Source organism: Chiroxiphia lanceolata, chromosome Z, assembly GCF_009829145.1.
Source record: "Chiroxiphia lanceolata isolate bChiLan1 chromosome Z, bChiLan1.pri, whole genome shotgun sequence".
NCBI lineage: Eukaryota > Metazoa > Chordata > Aves > Passeriformes > Pipridae > Chiroxiphia > Chiroxiphia lanceolata.
In genome coordinates, this window is record NC_045671.1 from 48,538,347 (window position 1) to 48,561,620 (window position 23,274).

At 34.7% G+C, this 23,274-nt stretch overlaps 1 protein-coding gene across 14 annotated transcripts in view; it reads right to left on the bottom strand.

Annotated features, from left to right (window-relative positions):
• PPIP5K2 (diphosphoinositol pentakisphosphate kinase 2) overlaps positions 1-23,274 on the bottom strand; it is a 47,521-nt gene that overhangs the window by 9,607 nt on the left and 14,640 nt on the right. For 10 of the 14 annotated variants that reach the window (XR_004354427.1, XR_004354428.1, XR_004354429.1 and 7 more), the window contains 21 exons: positions 22,788-22,942; positions 22,321-22,422; positions 20,435-20,596; positions 19,211-19,332; positions 17,872-17,973; positions 17,235-17,321; positions 16,264-16,339; positions 16,073-16,182; positions 14,937-15,022; positions 14,179-14,304; positions 13,946-14,067; positions 12,339-12,521; positions 10,236-10,377; positions 8,967-9,190; positions 7,997-8,124; positions 7,688-7,802; positions 6,327-6,434; positions 6,125-6,241; positions 5,307-5,480; positions 2,780-2,953; positions 1,479-1,548 (listed from right to left, as the gene is read on the bottom strand). Coding sequence is in view for 11 of the 14 variants with exons in the window: in XM_032675198.1 (XP_032531089.1) it covers positions 1,479-1,548; positions 2,780-2,953; positions 5,307-5,480; positions 6,125-6,241; positions 6,327-6,434; positions 7,688-7,802; positions 7,997-8,124; positions 8,967-9,190; positions 10,236-10,377; positions 12,339-12,521; positions 13,946-14,067; positions 14,179-14,304; positions 14,937-15,022; positions 16,073-16,182; positions 16,264-16,339; positions 17,235-17,321; positions 17,872-17,973; positions 19,211-19,332; positions 20,435-20,596; positions 22,321-22,422; positions 22,788-22,942 (2,685 nt within the window). In the remaining 3 variants the exon portion in view is untranslated. The remainder of the gene's footprint in view (positions 1-1,478; positions 1,549-2,779; positions 2,954-5,306; positions 5,481-6,124; positions 6,242-6,326; positions 6,435-7,687; positions 7,803-7,996; positions 8,125-8,966; positions 9,191-10,235; positions 10,378-12,338; positions 12,522-13,945; positions 14,068-14,178; positions 14,305-14,936; positions 15,023-16,072; positions 16,183-16,263; positions 16,340-17,234; positions 17,322-17,871; positions 17,974-19,210; positions 19,333-20,434; positions 20,597-22,320; positions 22,423-22,787; positions 22,943-23,274) is intronic. The other 4 variants (XM_032675200.1, XM_032675205.1, XM_032675202.1 and 1 more) reach the window with 1 other exon arrangement.

The following is a 23,274-nucleotide window of genomic DNA, read 5'->3' on the forward strand; positions in this document are numbered from 1 at the left end:
CTATTCATATTTCAGCTACCATTACTGACAATGTTACAAACTGAAAATACCTAAAAGTTTAGCTTAACTTCCTTTCCTGAGAAGACTTTTGCACAGCTCCATGCAAGTGACAGTACTTTTATTACAACTCATCAGAATGGGAGTTAAACAAATCATTGAAAGCCACAGACAAAAATATAAAAATAACTTTTGTAATCATCAACCATAAATGGAACTTACATACAACATGAACAAAATGGAAAAAAATGTTTCAATTTTTTTCCTTTACATTTTACAACTAGTTGAAAGGAGAAGCTGTTTATCTTTTTATTTTTGATGAGTAGCAGCAGATTTTTCTTTTGAAAACCAGCTGTCTATCCAGTGATGCTTCCTTTCATTACTTTTAACAGTCCAGTGAGGGGAAACATTACTAGCATATGTGACCAATCACAGCCAAAAAAAATTGGTGCCTGGTCTGTGGCAAAAGCCTTTCACACCAAATATAATACCTTAATCTACACACAGAAATACATCAATTTCCACAAGCCATATTGTGTCACATAAAAGAAAAGTCATTTAACTTTATCAAGCACATAACAAAAAACAGGACTTCAATAAGCAAGAGCACCTGATGTATGCATTTTACTAAGGGAAAATATAACAGGAAGAAAAGTATCACAGAAAGATTAGACATACAAAAAATAATACAAAAAATACGTATCTTTACAAAGAAAGGAAAAGCTACTTCTGCGTTTATGCATATAGCTTATGCATTTTCTACACTTCATTTTTCCCATGAAAAAAACACACAGAAAAAAAAAGCAAGACTGATTTACAGTAGTGCATGATTTCATTTTTTTTGCATATGAGTCATATGTATGCCTGTTTAAAAGAAGTAGCAGAAAAGCACCACTTGAATTAAGGGAATTTGAAACAACTCATTGAATTATAGCATGATTCATTCTAATGCTGAAAAGAAGAAATTAATTTTAGGAGAGGGAATATGTGCAAAACCCCTGATACTATTAAGAAACTTGAGGTTTTTTTCCCCATCCCAGTCCCCTCGTTAAAATACCTTCACTTTCATCAACTGCCCGCAGCAGGAAACAGAAATTTTCAAGAAAAGTGTTTTAACAGTTTCTGGTGCAGGCCATTTCAATCCAAAAGATTCTTGCAAATTCCGAAAACTCCATCAGAAACTACATTATAATGAAAATCTACTTTACATTAAAAATAGTCCTGTGCACCTGTTGCGAGCAGTAAATAATCAGTAGTATGAACAGTCTCGAACACTTTGCTATTTTCAGTTATAATTTATTTAAAAACTTTTCCTGCAGAAAAACTGTTCAGTTCGTAGGCAGACACTCAGCATACATTACTGATAACAAGTACTATTGGGTCCTGTTAACAAAAAAGCTATTCAAAGAATATACAACTGTACAGAACAGGCAGATGAAAAGCTGATAACATCAAACAAAATTTCAATTGTAGGCACATACCTAGACCACTCTGCTTTTGTTCCAGAATAGTTCGTGGTGTTCGTAAGTTACTACTGCTTTCTGATAGGACCTGGATGAAAAAACAGAAAAATAAGGGCAAGTAGAACAGCAGCATGAAACATCCATTTAACTTGATACAGCAGCCTGTTTCAGACAGACACGTGTTAATAAGCTGTATGATAAGTGTTAGTAAAAATATGTAAAGGAAACATGAAAGATCATGCAATATCCCCTTCTGAAGGGAGTCCATTTCACATATGAGTTCCTTGCAATGAAGTGGTGCAAAGCAAGCATTCAGAATGAGAAAGGACACAGACCAAGACCGATATGAGAACAAACATTTGAGACATTTTATTTCATTTTACCAAATGCACTCTCCTAAACTGCGCCTGTATTGAAAAAAAAGGAGGGGAGGGAAGGAAAGACAGACAAGCTATTGAGGACACGATACAATCACTGATCCATGCACGGGTTCAATCAGTGTAATCTTCAGATGCTCACAGCCTTTGCTGATATAAACTTTTCCAATGTAAATAGTTTTAGAATTTTCAATATTAAATTATGAAAATTTTCAGAGAAAAAGGATATGGTTAACAGAACACCATCCATTGTCATACATGTAAACAATATCTTGACATTCTGAACATCTTTAGATCTTCACTGGTACTTCCAAGACATTTCACGTTCCTTTTTTTCCTACCTTCCCCTCACCCCCCAGTATAAAGAACAATCTTCAAAATATTGTACAAGTCAATGGATGATGTACTGTGTTGGGAGTTTCAGATACCTCTGGATACAGAAGGCAAGAATTATTAGTGCTAGGAGTTTTTTCCCTGCAATAGTTAATACCAGGCCACTGAAAATATAATATATGCAAAACAAGTTTTGAATAGCAGCATGAAGTACCAAATAAATTATTTTAAATGGTATTGGTTGCAATTATTAATGTTTAAATTTTTTTTTCAATTTACCTACCACCAAATTAAGCAATGCTGGTTTTAAAGTCTTAAAGGACAACTAAACCAAAGCAGAAATCTCTTTCATTAGGCAGTTGCACTAAGTCTTTTTTAATGTGGTAACATTTGCAATTCCTATAAAGAAACCAAATTTTTATGAAAACATGTAACACATTCAGTGGAAAAACATGCACTTGCTCTTTTTCCCCCAAACATTCTCGGCAAGTAATTTTAAGAAGTGGAAGATTTTGCTTCAAACATAATCCATAACAAGGGATTAGATGTCCTTAAAGACAGTTGTTGCTTGGAATGCATAAAATGTTTAATGAAGTAAAGTTTAAAAACCTGTTGCCATGAGCCAAAAATACTGGATGTGAAAGCCAGTGATTTAGGGGAGACAGGGGAAGAAGTGATTTGTTCCCCTGATCTGCGTCTTCGACGCCCTGTACCCACACCACTGGTGTAATGCAGCCAGGTACCAATACACTCTGGGCTAGACACACTCAGGGGGCTCTCTTCCTGGAAGTGAGAAAGGGGGCAAAAAACAGCAAAGCATGCAAAGTTAGATTCAACAGAGCCAAATGAACAGAAAAGAAAAACCCAATCTGCTTGCACCCTTTTATATACTACTTTTAAAACTATTAAACAGCGAATAGAGAAGAGTAATAATTCAATATTAGGAAGTTAGCAGTTCCACTCTTTTCTTTTCATCCAGCTATATCTTTTAATATAACACTTCAGTCAAATGTCTGGTAAACTAATTATTAGATATGAGAGAAAGGTGTTTATTAACAATAATTGATTCGTGATTTTAAGAATTTTCCACATGTTGGAAACAGAACATCTATTACCCTTGACATCCTGTTTAATAGTTCTTCCCCTCTTAAGTACATTAAACTTTCCTATTTATTACTTAATAGTATCCATTTCTAGTCTATAAGTTTATCTGAAAGACTCTCATTTTTTAAATTGCCTTTGAGACTTTACAGCTGACTCAGTGGTAGTAGCACCAACCTGACTGATAGTAATTTTCCAAACTTAAGAAAGTCCTGAACTATAGCTGATGCTGGACACCTTATTAAGACTTCAAGGGAGGACAGTGTCAGGCTAAGAGCCCCCCTATACCCTACATCATTTTGTATCATTAGCATTAACATTTTTTGCAATACAGAATTTGCTTTCCAATGTTGATGAACTTTATGTTCTTGTTTTACTATTAAAACTCTGCTCTTTTTTCTTTTTGTGACTCAGTTACAGTTGCAAATCCTTCTGTAAATATTGCTGACTATAACCCAGATTAAAAGTTCCATATAATCTCACACCTGACAGTGTCCTTTCAAATTAACGGACATAGGTGAAGAGAGAATTGCCTTACAGGAGGGAAAAATAGGAAATACAAAAAAGGTCAAGGCAGTTGCAGTTTAAATTGCAGTGACTTTTTTTTTTTAAACACTTTGTTTGGTTTAAATATTCCAAATACTGGTTTTGCAGATTTCAGTAGGCCAGATGAAACTTCCAATTTTACTTTTAAGAAAAAATATTTCATAGTGTATGTTTTCTCTAAATTGGCTAATTTCTTCCCGCAAATAAACAAGCACAGAATGCTGAAATACATTAGATCTCAATATATACTATCTGCATAGTCAAAATTTGGCAATTTGTGCTACTGATATCTTGTGAAAGTAACTTCCACATAATTTATGAAAATGGTTAGAAGTTTGAAGTAATAGACTATTAAACTGTGTGTATATGAACTCATAACTAGGAGGGGAGTTTGCATGATCATAGTGAAAACAGCTTTAAAAATCAAAAATATTGATGTTGTGAGCATTTGTTTATGAAAAAACTTGGAAATAGAAAATGTAAGACATTAACATTTATTATGTCTGTTAATTTATGGAAGTCATGTGAAGTTATACAAATAACCTTATAGAAAGGAACCATGCATCTTTTTCTCTCCACACTGTCAATAACCAAGTAACTTGCAAATCTATAATACTTTTACTGCATACAAACAGCCCATTCCCAACACAAACATGAAAGAAAAAGCTTTTGATGTGAATCTTCATTTCTGATGGTTTTAAGCAACTGAAAATGAGGCAATAAGAAGCTGTTAGTCTGCTTCTAGCATTAATATCACAGAAGTGCCACTATGCACCATCTGAAGCTCTGCCGCTCAACTATCCAACCATCCAAATGGTATCAGTGATACAGCCGTGAATCCCCCCATCTCTGTGACATTAAAGCCATGTCTGTGAAGCACATCTAAATGTCATGGCCTTCAACACAGCAAACTCAACTGTTCAAGATGTTATCTAGTGAATTCATGAAACACAAACCTCAGCCACTTAATAAAAAGCTCCAGGTTTATTTTCTTACCTTCAAAAGCTTGATAAGTGGAGTCACTTTCACCCCACGTGAAAGCAAACACAAGAGAAGACATGTCTCTCCTCCTGTACCTCCCCTACCGCCCCCAATCCCTCTGTTCCCTCTCAGCGTGGTTCACCCTGAAAGTCTGCTTAATTCCCAGTAGCAGCTTTCTTGTAATGATGAATACGAAAGCAATGCCTGTTAGTTTGCAGATGCAGGTTTAGATTGAAAAAGTCTTCATTTATAAATACTGACTTTTCTAAAGTGGCTTAAAAAAAAAAAGAAAGTCTTATCACAGAAGAGTAATTTTTGTTTTTTTTTAAATTCCTTCAGACAAATTACTGTCATGGAGGATTTCCCATAGAGCAAGAGCAAATCTTCTGTGAGATGCATCCTACTGGTGCTGTGTAGCCAAAAGCAGAATTACATTTGGTTTTGTTTTGTATAAAGCAAGTAAAAGTTAATTTCTGTCAAAGACATTATCTGGAACACAAACACTTACTTCAACAGAACCAATCTTCCTGGATCTTGGAAGGGGTGATTTTCTGTGTATATGAATCGGGTCTGATACCATTGGCTTGAACATTACTACTGATCGATCTGTTTCATCTCTTTTAGGAGTATGTGCCTCCTCATCACTATCATTTCTGTGAGAGGTTTTCTTCGAGCCTTCATTCTACAAACAACACATAATTCATTTTCAATTTGTCTGTGCACCTTGAAACACGTAGACAGAAGCAGCTCTTAAATAAATCCTCTTTGTAAAGATAAAGCAAGATGATTTCAAACATACAAGATGAAAATCACAGTCAATTGACCAAATTGCTCTATATTTTAATAATCTACATATCTTTCTTCTTTCTTCTTCTATTAGAAGAATTCCAGCCAAGGTTTGTTTTCAATCCTTTCTCAAAAAGCATGTGGTAAGTCCACAGACCTGACCATACATCTTTGAAAACATCAATCCTTCCTCAACAATCTGTATTCATAAGCATCCTGAACTACTTTCTTAAATATTTCTTTCAATTGCCAGAATATCATTCATGTGACAGTGATGTTGATATCACTTTTCTTACAAAGAGTACTTTGTATTTCTAGCAAAAATTCTGGCAAAGCCTTAGACAGTCCGAATTATCTGTGTCCTTTACCTCAATGCCCATTCAAAATGGAAGATAGGGACTGCCTATATTTTACTGGACATTTTTCTACCAAAGTAAGAAAATCACACTTTCATTTTTTACCTAACTATTTTCCAGTGTTTATTTTAGGTGTTTCTCCAGAAAAACTAACTTTTGCTTTAAAGAAAGGCATAATTACTACCTCTCTGGAGGCAGGTCTGTATCCATATCCAGCTGGTAAATTTTTATCTTCCTCACAACCTTTGGCTCCCGGACTAAAGTGCAGCTCTACATGAAAACGTTCCTCTGAAGAAAGTTCCTGAAGGAAAATATTACATAGGTTTATACTGTAATACATAGCTCAGCCCTATGCACTTCTGAAGATACTTATCCATTTTAAATACCTTGTTTGGGTCCTCATAAAGCATGATAACAATCTGTGTCATGTAATTGAGTTCATTGACCACATTTAAATAATCCATAGCTCGTTTCCATTGTTCATCTTTTGATTCCTTATGAAGGGACAAAAACAAAAAATCAACACAAAAACCTTGCTATTTTCTTTAAAAAGACTGATGATTTCACCTTTTCCTCATTTACACAGATTTTAAATTTACAGCAGAAGCACAAAGCTTATCACACCTAAGGAAAATGCAGAGATACATCCAAAAAACCAAGTGACTTAAAATTACTCATCAAATGAATGAGAAGTGGAAGGGAGAACTTTTCATATTTTATTTCAGTGTGTCTTTCATGTTCTTTTGACAATGATGATATGTCTTGTAGACAGAGGCACTTTTTTAAGATTCTCTCAATGAGAATCACTAATTTAGCAAGAAACTCAGTTTAACAACCATATTATGGAAACTGTTTCCAGGTATCGTGCTAACAGTCAAACAGACAAAGTAAATGAAGCTTTCTAGTGTATAGAGGAAATACAACCATCACATCCTAAACTACTGAAACAAATAGTTACCTTTCTTCATGCCCTAGGAAAGAAACCATTTAGTAATCCACCTTAAAGAAAAATTAAATGTTTATCAGACTAAAACTTGGAGTGTATCTGTTGTAGCATTTCACTGAGGTCTAGGATGAAAAATGCTTTTGCCATCAGTGAGTTTAGTCATCCATTACCAGAAGCAAGTATGTCAATACAGTGATTTCAAAAGCTAGTATGTTAGTCAGTTTTACAAGCAGCTAGCTGGGATTTGTTGTGCTGCATTTATCCTGTCCAAGAACTCAGATAAGTAATTTCTGAATCTGAAGACCTTGTCTTTTTTAGTTCTTGGTGTCAAAGACAATCAGATGGAGAATAATGCACCCCCTTTGTGGTATTCTACAACAGTATAGAAAAGTAAGACAATTCACTGTACAGGAAAAACTTTGCACTATATGAGCATTCTTTAAGTCAGGTAGGGAGGTCCTGACAATATGTTAATAGTCAAAAATAACAAGCCAGTCCAGAAGTAAATTCAAGAAAACACTAAATGATAACTGGAAGGAAAAAGAGTTGGAAGAATTACTGGTGACAACATAGGAGAAAAAAAAAGCATCTGTCCTTTCCAAATATATTTGTGACTAACACAACACAGCCAATGCAATTTGAAATGTCTCTGCATATATAATAAGAAATCAAATATTTGAAAAAATGTGATAAATTTCAAAGTCATTTAAGAAAATTATGCTTTCAGTTGACACAATCATAGCAAGATTGAGTCCTTAAGGTTCCTCTTCAGAGCTTTAACAGAGAAAGTGTTGAACTCACATCACATAAGGCACCATAACGAAGGGTGGATAACAGGGAGTGGACGTGACTCTCGCTGGTAAAATAGAGCCGTGTGCGAACGTGGCGTTCCGGGGACATAACACCCCTGGAGTAACTTAAAAGAAAGAAAAGTGCTATTAGAACATGATGAGATGTGTCCCTATTTTAAAAAAAGCTGTCGACAAATAAATAAATAATAATATCTGATTACTATGAGCTAAAAAGACACTTCAAATATGAAAGCTATGGAATATCTACATCAATTCTTACAGGAATTACTGTAACCATGTAAAAAAGTATCTGGCTTACAGAGGGTGAAGCTTATTTACAGTGTCATCATCTTGAGTTCTCTGAAGGTCAGAACGAATTTTTCTGACTAGAGGAGTGCAGTACCCTTTGGCAATCTCCAGTTTCTCAGCTTTAGAAATACCATATTCCTGTGTAAGAAGAAATTGACTTTTAAAATTCAGTTAAAGATTAAAATGCCTTCTAATTCAAAGCTTCTATTAAACCAAATTACTCATCTACTAGTTTGCCCTGGCTGCAAACCATTTTAACACTTTTATGACATTTGATTACTTATGTACCAAACAAGCAGTTTGCCTTTTCGCTGTTTGATTTGATACAGAGAAATAGTTTTTCATTCATTAGTTAAACCATAAAAGAAGATTCATCTTCTGGTATGATCAAGCTCTTTTTCTTAAGCAAAACATCTAGGGGGTCACTCCTCCTTCCTGCTACCATCTCCATCTGCTATCTTGCTTGAAATTCTGTGGAACTTGATGTCTACATTCTTATCACAGAGTGTCAGCATTTTGAAAAAGTAGGAATGTCTTTTGAAATTTACATTGTTTAAAACAGGTTAAATTACATAGATTAGGATTAACAGTCTCATTTGCAAAGAGTTGCTATTAGCAGGAAAAATGAAATTAAAAGCAATGTCAGAATATACAGTTGTTCACAAAGGCTGCACTTAAATCTATGAAGATGATTGAGATGAACTACTTTATTTTAATACACTACTGTAAAGGAAGGAGGCGTGTTCACATCTTAAATTGCTAGAAAGATTCACCTCAAACTCATCTTAATTAATTATGAATCAAATTTTTCCTACAAAAACCAATCAGCTTGGTACTGAAAAATAAGAGATAATGTTAGAGGCCTCTATTATTGCAAAATACTGGAACTTCAATAGAAAAGACAGAGTAGACATTTTCAAAATATTTGAAAAAGCACTTATTCTACAATTTCTTCTATTTAATAACTAAAAAATGCTTACCTGAGGAATAACAATGTCAGCTAATGCCTTTGAAAGCCTGTATAATTCCATTGTGTTTTCTAATTTTAAGGATCCATTGTGCTGTACATCATATTTTATACAGTCATAAATATCAGGAATTTTGCTAATATCATATCTTCCATTTTTTGTTTTGAAGTCTTTTTCCAGCTTGGCCCACCTGCGCAGCATCAGCTCTAGAGTTTCACTGTGGTACAGCTGAATATCTGGATAGACACATATCTCTTCTAAGTAATCAAGACCATTCAAGTAACAAAAGGACATTTGAATTACATGGTAACAATGAAACTACAGATAAAGGGGATTGCATAAGTTAACTTCATTACTTCTAAGAAGAACAAACACCTGTGCATATGGTTAGTTTTAGTGTGGAAAGCATCACAGCACTACCATAGTACAAAGCAGTGCTGCAGAAATGCATCACTGGCCCTTTAATCAAAACTACAGCACCAAGAATAAGGTGTCCTATAGCACAGATATATATTAAAAAGGGGAAAAAAGCAACTAAAAAGCTTTAAAAAAATTCTAGGAGGGAGGAAGAGGAGCAATCCAACATGTTTGTTTTAGAAAAGACAACACATTCCGTTTGTCTCTCCTGCACACATCAACAGAAAGAGACAAGTAAAAAGGATGAATTATTCCCATCCTGGGACAGGAGAGTAGACCAAGTAGACAAAAAACACTGATACTTTGTACAGGTGACACTTGCACTGTTCAGCCTCAGACAGAAGCTGTTTGCACACTCAACACTGCAGAGAACACTGACAGCAAGCATTCTAATATTTAGCTAGCAATGAAAAAGCACTGTGGTCACTCCAGCTCACTGGTTGGCCACCACTAATATTGAGTATCATTTTATGCAACACTACAACACATCATACAGCAAGCAACAGATCTTCAGCAAAGATACTTAAATATAAAATGTACCTATATAAGCTAGCTTTAGTACCATCTGCTTTTCCTGTTACTTTTGTGGAATGGCAAGTTTCAAATAATTAAGACAAGAATTTCTGCAAGCACAGGAGGCCTGAATATCTGACCACCACAGAACCTTTACCTGCAATATGGCCACATGTTCCTCTTGCTTTTTACTTTAAAATTATGCATATGAAATCACAATGTGAAAATCCCTAACCCACTGGTTGACTGAAGTTCTTCTAAAAGTGAGTTTGATGACAAAAAGTTATATTACAATTATCTCTCATACATTAACAAGAGAAACTAAATACAACTACAGATTTGTTTGAGTACCTGCAGACTTTGGATCTTCCATTCTTTGCCTGATCTGAGATGTCAAGCTCTGGATCAAGTAATAGACCTTGTCACATGTCTTTACAGGATTTTTAATAACCTGCATTGATTTTATCAATGAGATGCTTCCAGATGGAGTAAGCTGCAATTTGATATAAACAAAAAATTACCTTAACAGACTATATTTGAAAGACCTCAGATAAGATGGAACATATGAAAGATTCCAAGTACTGGAGAAAAAGCATTCAAGCAGGTTGCTGTTCTCTTTTTAATCATTTCTCAATTACATACTCCCTTTGAGGCATTACAAAAAGAAAATACATTAAAAGGTAGTAAGATTGACTACAAATTCAAAGGTGTCAGGAAATTCATACGGTAATTAATTCTATACAGTAAATGTGAGCTACTACAGGAATTCATAAACCTGCTTTTTTTGTTCCAAGACAGGAAAATTTTAAAGATGTTTAAAACTTTGTATATACTTAGCAAGCTTCAATAACTCCCTTTCAAGTAACTTCTGTATCCTAAAGCTTACGAAAAAAAGCTGTGAAAAATGTTGTCATTAGGCTACATGTCTCACAAAATACTTTTTGTTCCATAAAGTACCTTTCTTAGTAAAACTGGGGGAAGAACCAGATTTGCAATAGCAATCAAACCTAAAAAACCAGTTTGTTCCTGTTTTCAGTCTGTGTTTCTATAGGACTGCAGGACACAAACACAAAAAGACACCCTTTAAATGCACATATATCAAGAACATATAAGATGTTCTTTAGAAGTTGTAGAAGTTACAAATTATACCATCCAGCATCACTAAAACAATAGTCAATATCCATGTAAGTGAGCCTTAGCCTCATTTTTTTTGGAAAAGTCTGCAGAATCCAAAGTCAGCAATGAGATTAAACAGTAATTTATACACATAACACATATGTATTTGCACTTTCCTTCCTTTCCTAAAATGTGTAGAATAACTTGGATATGGAAAACTTCTGCCCTCTACCTAATAATAAGTAGTTTCTACCTCCATATCATGTCCAAGTAAATCAAGGAATTGATTTATTTATACATAATAGAGAGAGGGGCACAGGAATGAACCCCATGTGGTTTTCCCAAATCACAAGCAAGTTGAAATAACACCCACATATAAATGAACCTCACAAAAGTTATTACTGCTTTATAATCCCAAAGGTTAGTTCCTTCAGTGTCTGAAGGACTGCTCTGTTAGTTCCAGCCACATTTCAAATCCCATGACTTCTCTATGGCAAACATCAGTAAATCCTTGACTGCTTGTACCCACTCCCTTTTTCCAAGTACTGGTGAATCCACTGCTGGCAGTGGTTTGAAGGATACTTTACACATTTAAATGAATCCACAGAGTATACAAGCAGGGTAGTAAAATTGTTCTTCATTAATTTGCTCTCCATATCTTTCCAAAAATAGCAGTTTAAGATTAAACCTCATTTGAGGACTTGTATTTAGCTGTTACATGAGACAGAGTGAAAACAATTGAAAGAGAGTAGTTTCTTCACAATAACAAATATTACTTACACTTAAAACCAGGAACAATTGCAAGTGTTCTGTACTAAGTCAACATAAACTGTATTACTATGCACTAATTTAGCATATTAATAAAGTATTTCCTTTCATTCATTAGAAAGTATTCTACTGGTTTTCAGCATCTTAGTATTCCTAGTTTAAAAAAAACAAACCAAAACAAAAACCTTGTAGCAGATTAAATATTGAAACAACCGCAGTAGGCAGGAAAACGTTTTGTAATACCACATACTGTCAAAGTATTACAAAAAATGTGAACAATATAACTTAATTTCTTGAATACTTAAAATATTTTTAATGGAACGGTGAAAAATACATATGAATGAGGTGCCTATCTACTCCTATTTCAAAGTTTGTAGCTATTCTGATTATTCAACTTCCAAGACAAAATACCTACAGTACAATTAGTATGGTTTCCTTTGTAGTTCAAACTATTTGCAAGCACACAAAAAATTTTTCAAAATAGATACATAAAATCACTGCTCATTACTTTTACACAGGAATTTTTGTGGCTACTTATTTTATTTCATAGGAAACTAATCATATGCTAACCTTATCATAGTCATCAGCAGTAAATTCTCTGTCTCTCTGGAGAATTTCATGGAGTCTTGCTTTAACACGATGCTGACAGCTGCTTAAAGAATCACTGTCACTGTCCAATAGACCATTCATATTAGCACTTTTTACCATCTGGACAAGAATAGGAGTCAGCTCTCCCTCTAAGGCCAGTAGTCCCTGAAGCAAATAACACAACTATTCAGGCAAAACAGATAAGAATATGAGTATCTTAAAAAACCCACCCAAACCACTAATTTAAATTTGAGATGGTATCACTTGCATATGGGTTGGATAAACAGAGACACAACACAGGTATTTGCATAGAAATGACCCCCAAAACACTGCCTCAGTGTGCACAATTGGTACAGATGGTGCAACAGTGCTGGTGACATGTCAGAGCATACTCCCCAGCACCAGCTGAAGCAACCCTAATCACTGGGGCCAACACTGCTCCTGGGAGGTGACAGCTGCTCAGGTCTTTGCAGAGACTCTGCAGAGGCAAAAGTCCTCTGAGTCACAGGACAACCAAAGGCCTTGAAAAAGAGGTGAATGGAGAATTCCAAAATAAAGAAGGCTAAAAACTTTCATGAATTTTCTGGCAACAGAAAGCCTCTGGAATAAGGAAGGAAATGGGGTGGTGTCTCTTCAAGCCTGCTGACCAATGAAAAAGCAGGTCAGGTGGCTGAAATATTTCTGTACAAACACATGCATCATGGAATCAAAAAGGAGAAACAGGAAGTCTGAAGACTTGTAGAGCTTAAAGCTAAGTCAGATTACAGAGATGTGGTAGAACAGTTCACATGAATGGTGTTTTGCTATAACTAGGTACAGGGCCTTTTGGAAGGGAGATAGGGTTGGGCTCTTCATCAAAGAGTAGCTTGAACACGAGGTCTTCTGCTTTCAAACTAGTGACAAACAAGTTGAGAACTAATTTGTAAGGATCAGAGGACAAATAAGCATAGGACAACAACAGGGTGGGCCTTTGCTACAGACCATCTGAATTAAAAGGGGAAATGGATAAAGCTTTCTTAACAAAACTGGAGAAAGCCTCCTGATTGCAGGCCCTGTTTTCCATGGGTGCACTTGGCCCTGAATACCTCATGCACAGGCAATATTGCAGGGGACAAGCAATCCAGATTTCTGGAAAACAACCAGGACAATCCTTTCGACACAGGTTACTGATGAACTATTGAGCAGAGGCATTGCCCTGGAGCTGTTACTCAGAAGTGTCAGGAATGGGAAGGTCAATGGCACCCTTGGTAACTGAAATCTCATAACAGATCCTTGGGCAAGTGAACAAGACAAATATTTGCATTAGAGCTCTGGTCTTCAAATGAGCAGACTTTAGCTTGTTCATGGAATTCTATGGATTTGTCGTGAAGGACACAGATGCCTAGGACATGGTTGTTTAATTAAAATCTGTCTTCATCTGCTCAAGAATTTCAAATGCTTGGCTCATTAACGGAATACTTTTTCACACTGAACTACTCTTTGAAAATACATTTTTCTGATAAAACATAAATCTCTTCCAGCTTTCAAAAGAAAAAACAGGTGTAAGAACATCAGAATTTTAAAACTGAAAATACCATTTCACATTGTACCTTTGCAAAAGCTGCTGCAGTCATCTGAACTCGTCCCTCATCAGAAGCGTAGATTTTGAGATCATGTCGGTAAGTGCTGTGTAATCTAAGTAAACCACATCCAGGAAATCCAGCATAATCTCCTACCAAACAAACATTTTGCTCAAACTCTCATTTTCCACTGGATTATCTTCCAAAGTGATTTACGACATTCACCACTTTTAAAAAAAATATTACTTTTTTTTTTTTTTTACCTTGTCCACCTGGATACATACACCTGAAAGCTCTTCCAAGCTCCTCTGCTTGAACCCTGCCTGCAGGGGTCAATTCTCCTCCCCATTTTAGAACCAGAAGCAGGGATGGCTCATTTCTTCTATTATCTAATTGCACACAAAGAGAGGAGTTTAGCAATGAAGTAAATTGTAAGTTTTTTTTCCAAATGAACAAAAAATATTTGGTCTCTGCAGGGCTTCAGTAAAGGATCTCTTCAACATTATGAATCTTTAATAGCATTCTAACATTAAGAAAATATTGACCTGGTAAACTAAATGAGCACTTAAAATAGTGAAAACCAAAGTAGGTAAACTATGAAGAAAATATAAGTGAAAAATATTTAGCATGCAATCTGAAGCAGAAAGTAAATCAAGACAGAACAACTAAAACAAATTGGATGCTAAACACCCTACAGCTTATAAAAGTTTTAAAGATAGTAGTAATTGTTGAGTGAGATTTTCTTATCCTAGCTCAAAACACCATCTTGGTGAAATCACTGAAGTTTCTTTTCATGCTACTTTTCTATTACAAAAGAATAGTGTTAGAATAAAAATTTACTAAATAGTTTTAGGTACACAATTCAGCATGTTAAGAGACTGTAAATATCTGCCAACAATACAAACATTCATTCAAAACAAAATATCCCTTCTTCTTAACATCAAGACATGTCATGCCAGTAGTCCGTGACTATTAAAATATACATGGTATTAAGTGATTAGGTGCAAAAGTAATGCAATACCTTCCTCTTCACTGGAAGTCTTAGGGCAGCCATGAGGAAGATATGTTAACTGAACTTTGCGATTGATGCCTGAAAAATGCCCATACCTGAAGTGGGGACAAGGAAAAGTGAGAGAGGAAGTGGGAGAGAAACTTTTAAAATATTTTCCCCCAAAACTACTAAGATCTTGTAACAGGATATAATAAATCTATGCTGTTCACTGATTTGTGCATTTGACCACCATTTATTGAAGCAGTGCTTAGAACAAACATTAATTCAACAAGAACAGAATTAACAGAAATAACAACTGTGCGATAATGAAATATCTTAAAATACGATCTACTACTATTTTTTACAACTCTTAAAATTGGAAAACAAAATCCTAAACAACAACAAGCAGCACTGGCAGACTGTACAAGTAATTTATCTATTCAGACGCAATATTACAGTGGCTATCAAGAATCTCGTCTGACAGTGTAGATGACTACTATTTTTTTAGCCCATTAAGTTCTCAAAGATTTCAAACAATCATCATAAATTTCAGTAATAGCTGTCTGTGCCCTGATAATTTTTTAAATTAAAATTATCCACTTCCATTTAGCATTCTAAGATTCCAGATCTTTAACAAATCTTGAAGCCTTATTTTTTTTCTGTTGTTTTCTGTTTGTTTGGTTGGGGTTTTATTTTTTTTAAGTTACTTAATATTTCAGGCATATTATACAACGATTTATTTGCAATCTTCCAAGTCTGCTGTAAGTAGACAAGTACACATGATGAAAATTCTTACTGGCTCTATCAGACTTCTTATGTCACACTGCAAGAAGCAGACCCTTCATTTTAAAAACATGCAAGAAGAAAAAATTTGATACCCAAGAGAGCAACCTTCTCATGTCAAAAGTATACTGAGACACTAGATACAGCAACAAGTTTAATTAAAAAGACAAGAAATAAAAAAAAAGAGCAATGGCCTGATTCAAACGTGACATCCTTTTTCTTCATAACCTTTGTGCTTGAATTATCATATCATTACATATTTGATAACATTGCAATCCAGGCAGTAACTGGTGAAACAGGTCAAAACACCAGACAGAACTTCGCTGAGGTCAAAACAGCAGACAGAACTTTGTTGCTATGAAACCTAAAAATTAGACACTTACATTTCTAACACAGTCTTTAGCTGTTCAAGTTTTGCTTTACTTTCTTCAATTTCAGAATCATTGTTTTGCCCAAGTTCTACAAGGAGCTGCCTTGCTATATCAAGCACTTCCTAAGGAAAGGAAACATAGGATTTATTTAAATAAATTTCTATTTACAAAATACTACATCAAGAAAATAAAGACCAACTTGCCTGTAATTGTTTTGGTTTTTTCAGTTTTAGTTTTCCAGATTTATATCCATCACATTTTTCAAAGAGATCAAAAAATCTTTAAAAAAAGAAAAGTCATTTAAAATTCAGTTAATAAATTAAAATAGTACTTGAACAAGTGCCTCTTAAAGTAGTCTAAAATTAGCACCTTTATACTATATGAAAATCACGTTAAAACCTGCACTACAGAGGTCAAACCAGATTTTATTCAAATCCCATTTCCCCAGAAAGTTGAGAAATAAGAGCACTAAAAATGTTCTTTTACTAACTTGCTAAGTATTAAAAAAAAAAAAAAAAAAAGAATATTCTACATATTTCAATATGCAGCTAATGTGAATTCTTAACCTTCAAGAATGATCCTGAACAGAAGTAGGGACCAAAAAACAGAAAAGAAGCAGTCCTACACTTCTTCAGCATGTTTTGAATGCGAGAATCTAGTCACAAAATAATTAATTCTTTTTTACTGAAATTTCAACAAATTCCAGGTCAATTACATAAGTCATTTTACAAATGCTAACATAAACATGGTATCTACCAGAAATTCTGAGTCATCATGCTTTGACAAAACTAAAAAGGTGTTACTGTAAGATGACACCTCACACAAGAATAGTTATGATAAAAAGCGAAACGCAGAAGTCACGGTCTAAAGGAGAACCAGAAATATTCTTTGCTGCATTATTTTGAATAAAGACATCTACAGATACAAACACATTTTCCTTAAGATCAAACAGGACAGTTCACAAGCCATGTGTTGAAGGAAATCTGTCAAGTAATTTGACAGTTCTGTTAGGAAGAGAGGTGCATGCTTTTTAATTAACTACAATATCAGTTAGATTTAAAAGAAAACAAAACAAAAAACAACGTGCAATTCCTGCTCAACTCATTGCTTGCACAACCCCAAGAATCCTCTGCTTTAAAACATGGGTAATAATTTTTACCAAGATTCTACTGACCTCTGATGTTTTACCTCCATTTTCATTTTTTGCTTTGGTGTTCGGTCCCCATGGCGTATTACAGCTATAACACATCTGAGCTCCATCCTGAAATTTCAAGAGAGTCATATTTCACAATTCTGCCTACAAATTTAATTAACATTAAACCAACCACAATCAAGACAACTGACAAAGTTGTAGACATCTGACGTAACTACAGAAGTGATGGAAGGATATGTAAGAATATAAGGTTAACCGAAAATGATGTAAAGTGTAAAATATAAATACTGATTTTAAGACTTAGGTAACTACAGAGTATCTATTTTAAGTAGTTTTTAAAACGGCAATTTTGAGGATCATTAAATGAGAGAGGATGTTTATTAGAAGCGCATATTAAGTTGGTGCTGGAACAGTGATTAGCAGTGGAAGCTATGCATAAAAGATGCTACACTTGAAAATCTGCTGTTCTATACTCAGCTTGACTAAGGGTGAGAAACTCTGACTGCTGGCATAGCAATTGTAATTCCTTCCTTGTTTTCAGCACACAAAACAAGCATTCATAGGCCAAAGTGGGCACACCTTGTAAAGAGAAAAAAAAATTCACACAAAAGTTACATGGGGAGTTTGCACAATCCAAGTGTAGTAACTGTTTTCTTACATTGTTCCAGAGGTGGTTGGCACAATAGGGATGTCTTCAGCTTCCAAAGGAATTGACCATGGTATCTGAAACTGCGGAGCAAGTTCTCTCATTATGATATTTCTAAAAAAAGGGGTTAAAAAGAAAAAAAAAAATTAAGTAAGTTTAAAGCACAGTTTACAAAACACACATGAACTCCAAACCAAAGCAGTTTTATATATATATATATATATATATATATATATATATATATATATATATATACATATGTGCATTTTTGTTAATGTAGTTTTAGAGTACCAGTAGCCATGAGCCTCTAGATGCACATTTTTCTTTTAATTGTATAATAAAAACCTACTTAAACAACAATTTAAAGCTACTACAGCTGCTACACAGATGTTAGACTACTGGCCCTGTATTTGTAATAAACTTCAGCTTTTCAACTCCAGTTCCTAAAGGAGCTGCTTGGGTATGAATTAGTCTTGTTCTCTTAAATATGCAGAAAATTAACTCCACTGCCCAGCTAAAAGTCCCTGATAATCACCAAGCCATTCTCAAAGAGTAACTGGTACCTTTTACTGGTAATTTCTCAAAAGTCTCTGTGATAAAACTGGAAATATAGGTACAGTCTCTGGTAATAACCACAAAATTAAAACACACTCTCCACCTCAAGAAGGTTGGTACATCTTGCTAATGTTCTGTTTCACAAGTGTCTCATAAAAATACACTGAACTTCAGATTAATACCTACATAAGAAGCAGTAACATGGAAGAAAACAATTGTGCATCCTAAAGTAGAATAAGGCAAAATTTATTGCTAAAAAGTGTGAAAAAACCTGCTGTGGCTTAACACTGTAGTGTATTACCTTAGAGAATAAATTGTGAGGAAAAAACAATGAGGAAACTTTTTTAAAAGAGAATTCAACAGCTACAACAATTTAAAAAAAGAGAAATCAAAATGGGTCTGAGAATTGTAACTCTAACTCAAAAAGTGACTTAAAGCAACAGGACTACAGCTGTTATCTAGGATTTCAGCTTAGCTCTTCCTCGATAATAAGATTCCAGGCCATTACATGATGCAGAAAGTCATGTTGTACCTCATCAGTGCAATCTTACTGTAAAGCCAGTTTAACTGGCCAAAAATGGGATCAGCCTACTTTGAGGACAGCACTTGCTTTTTAGTATTTATTTATTTATTGACTTATGATTATCTTTAATAATTGATTTACTTTATTGTTTAATGTAATTACTTATTTTATGTGATATTTAATTTTAAATAATTAATTAATAAGAAATCTGTAGTATATAAACTATACAACAGAGTGAAGAAGTAAATCTGAAATAAATCAGTAAACTCTTACCCCAATATCTTAGCACAATCATCATAGTACTTCATGGAGTTTTTCACAAAACTGAAGCCATTCACATCACAGACATAGGACTGTCCATTAGCACGCAGCAAATCAAAGCCACAAACTGTTTGCTGTTTTTAACAATAAGGGTTCAAGTAATTTATCACCTTCCTTAGAACTGTTTATTCTAAACAAACTTTATATTTTAACAGGGTATTCATCTGAAAACATGACAAAAATATGACACATTTTATACTTAGTACCTTTTGTCAGTTCCATGTTAGGTTCACTCATGTCATGCAAACATCTTCCCATTTTTAACTTTGTATCCCCAAATTGATTATACCTTTCCTGCACATCCCTAGCAGTATCAGTGTTGAATGTCAAGTTCACATATGCACAAACTTAAGCTTCAAGATTTACAGCATAAGCAATGAGAGGCCTACAAATTCCCCTTTCTAACAGTGTTTTTCCCCTAGACATAGTTTATAAGGGTGGCAGGCAAGAAATCACAAAAACATTGGAAAAAACCCATTTTAATCAAAAATCGACAGAATAGTTTTGACACTGACATACTACTGACATCATTAGTACAGGATACTAAAAGATATTTCAACAGATTACTTCTTCAGACCTCAAAGTCCACTTTGCTGATAGAGATTCAAATCCTACAGGCTCCAGAATGCCATCACAGTTACGTACAGGCAAGGAAACAGACTGAAAGCCTTTTAATGGAACAGGTGAAAGGAGGGTAAAAGACCTAAGTTTTGAACAAAGGAATTTTAAAACCATACAAAAAATGGAAACTAATAAACACTTCAAATAAGGACCTAGTCATATCAATACCAAATTAACATTTAATTTGTACCCACTGTAAATACTGGGTAACAAAAGTTACAAAAACTTTACTGAAACTGTGTTTGGTAATGGTAAAACCATTACCAAGAGGTGTGAAAATATTACGCATGGAATAGATACACTGTGAGCTAGCAAAGCACAACAGCAACATGTGAATTCAGGAAACCAACGCAATAGAAACAACTCATCCAGAACTTTTCAGTATATTAAAGGAAGAATTTTTCTAGATTAAAAAGAGATGTTTAACTTTTCACCTTCGTAGGCGTTCTGCAGCCATTACCACTGCTGGCTCTGTGCTCTAAAACTCAACAGAAGTTTCATGTAACAACTAATTAACACTAAACGTTTGATCAGATAGGAAAGTAATCAGCTTACCTTAAAGGCAAGGCATACTTTCCAAGCAATTAACTTCTCTCTTGCATTCAGGATGACTGGATACCTCACTTCTTTTCCTTCACTATCTCGTTCTACCTTGCCATCCAGAGCTGGAGACTTCCGGGCCTCAGCATGAGCATAGTCTGGACCCACTGTATACACCTGAATTGAAAAACAGGAGCTCTTGATTCAGTGTGATTAAATTATGTTACACGTATGAATACATTTTGCTAAATTTATCCCAAATGGGGTAACAAGTTCAAAAGATACTAGCTGCTTTCATCATTGAAAAGGTCACACCAAAGTGTCCTCCTCAATGGCATTCTCTGCCTTCAGAGAACATCCATCCATTTGACAGCCTACAATAACACAAGAACAGTCATTATAAAACTTGATGAATAAAAATTAATTTCTCAATTATGGTGGCACAGAGGTAAAGAATAACATTTTCCTCTCAAAAACATCTGTAGAACTTGGAGAACAGGTTAATTTGAGAATTACTTCAATTTACTTATGGAAATCTGGCTGCAGGAATAAGTGATCCTCCTCATTAAAAAAATATTTTTATGTTTCAGACAGGACTAAACAAAGAAAAGATCTGCCCAGTTTCAGCATGATAAGGTAGGAGCTTGAGAGAACAACTGTGTTATCTCCCCACTGCAGTTTTGATGCTCACTGAAAGGATTGGAGCATATGCTAGAAGAGACTCAGCAGCAGCTGTCAAAAGTGGGCTACAGTCTCTTTAACTAAAAACAAAACTCCAAGCGCTGACAAAAAAGTATTCAGCTAAACCAGATGACTGCAAATACCAATTTACTGAATTTGGGCAAGAGGGTGAGTTAAGAGAAGCTGCCGAATTGTTAAGAAAATCTATTTTCTTGTTAAGAAAAGTTATTATTTTTTTTTTCTGTGTTAAAAGCCCACAGCTGCTGCTTGATGACTATACTACAAGTAGTCAAAGAGATGCCATCCTTCATTTGCATTTCTTCATGTTGCAAGAAACATTTTGGAAAGTTGGTAAAAGTCTTATACAAATGTCTGTAAACTCAAATTAACCTACTGCAAAGTGTTGCACAAAATAAGAATATACATAAGAATATAGTGACTTAAAGATCAGGATTTTTCTGAGAAGATGAAAAGAGCATTCACCAAGTGATACCAAGAAGTTGATTGCAATACATAAAAGGGCTCTTTTGCCTAGGATTGGATTAGACCTCACACTCTCTACACCTACACTTTTTGTCTAAATCTCTTATGCATACTGTAAAGCATTTTTTTCACATGTTTTCAGATAAGCTTAAAATAGCCAGAATGAACACAAAGTAATCGTCATACATGGCTGGCTTAACACCTACTTTGTTATTGCTCTGTTTTAGCATTATTTTATGATACTTAATCTTTATATCTGTTAAGAAAAAAATGAACGAAAGAGTGAGAATTATTACAAATAAGGTTAATGAAGGCTATTTTCTTCAACTTAATAAAATTTTAGAAAGTAACCTTTGTTTATTAATTAGCATACTAAGATAGTTGGTAAAATCTATTTTAATTACAGATTTCTTTGTAACCTTTACCGTTCAGATGATATATCTAGGGAGCCTCTGTTAGCATGGGAAAGTAGATGCTGCTCTGGCACTAATACAATGCAAAAAAAAAAAAAAGACAATATGTTGGGTAATAAGCCTCCAGCTATTGCAAGTACTATGTTTAGCCAGAACCCAGCTCCGTCTTTAGCTAGAATCAGAATTATGTTCTTTACTAATGGACTCTAGTAAAACAATTAAAATTAATCCCTGACACAAAGATACACTATCATCTTTAAAACTGACAAGCTCTTTGATCACTCGATTGTTCTAAATATAAACAAGAACAAGCAGTTTTCATACCTTCACGTCAGTGCCATCTGTAGGCATGAATTCCTCATAAATATAGGAACCTGTTTTTCTCACACTGCTTTCAGGCGAATAAACACTGCTTCTGCTGCCAATCTGAAAGACATATTTTTCCATTAAAAATCTCATGGGTTACTGCTTGAGAAACTTCATAACTCCTTAATATAATGCAATTGTCCTGAGAAAACATCTTCTGTACCAAATGAAGCAAGATTTTGATTGTTCCCAAAATTGTAAGATTCTTAAAATGCATTCACAGTGTATGCTTCTTTTATCTTGAAGAATCTGCAGTGGTTGACAATCTACTGCAAGAAACAAGGGTTTTCATCCAATCTGCACGTTCTCCTGATATTAACTCTCTGATCTGCCAGTATTCCTAAGCAAGCAGGACATGACAGAATTACTCTGCAATCTTGTCAGACATCTACAGCTTTTTGACAGCTTTAGTACCACACGCTCACCTTTCGAAAGAGTCTCTGGCTTCCACCCCCAGCAGATGTTGGATAATAAATGTAAACATTGTGGTCCTCAGCACTAACTGGCTTTTCTACAAAGGGCTTTTGGAAAATTTCTCCATTCACTTCCACGTGATCTTCTCCTTCAATCAAGTTGCATTCTGAAGAAACAGTGGAAAGAATTGAGATGTAATAGTGTGCTAATGGAACGAAATTTTTAAGAGATCTGAATTAATTTTGCAGGTTGAAACAAAAATATTGTATTACATTTTCATTTCTCTGATTTGTTACTGACTGCACAAAGACGTGATGATCATATCTGCTGCACTAGGTCTAGATTATGTTATTTTAATACTATGTTCCTGAATCTCTGTTGATTCCTTCAGTGTCGGACAGGAAATAGTCTTCTGCAGATGCCTAAGCTTGGATGGGTGGTATATTTTGGAAGTATTTGGGAGAATGGAAAGCACTGTTTGTCTTCTTCTTCAGTGCC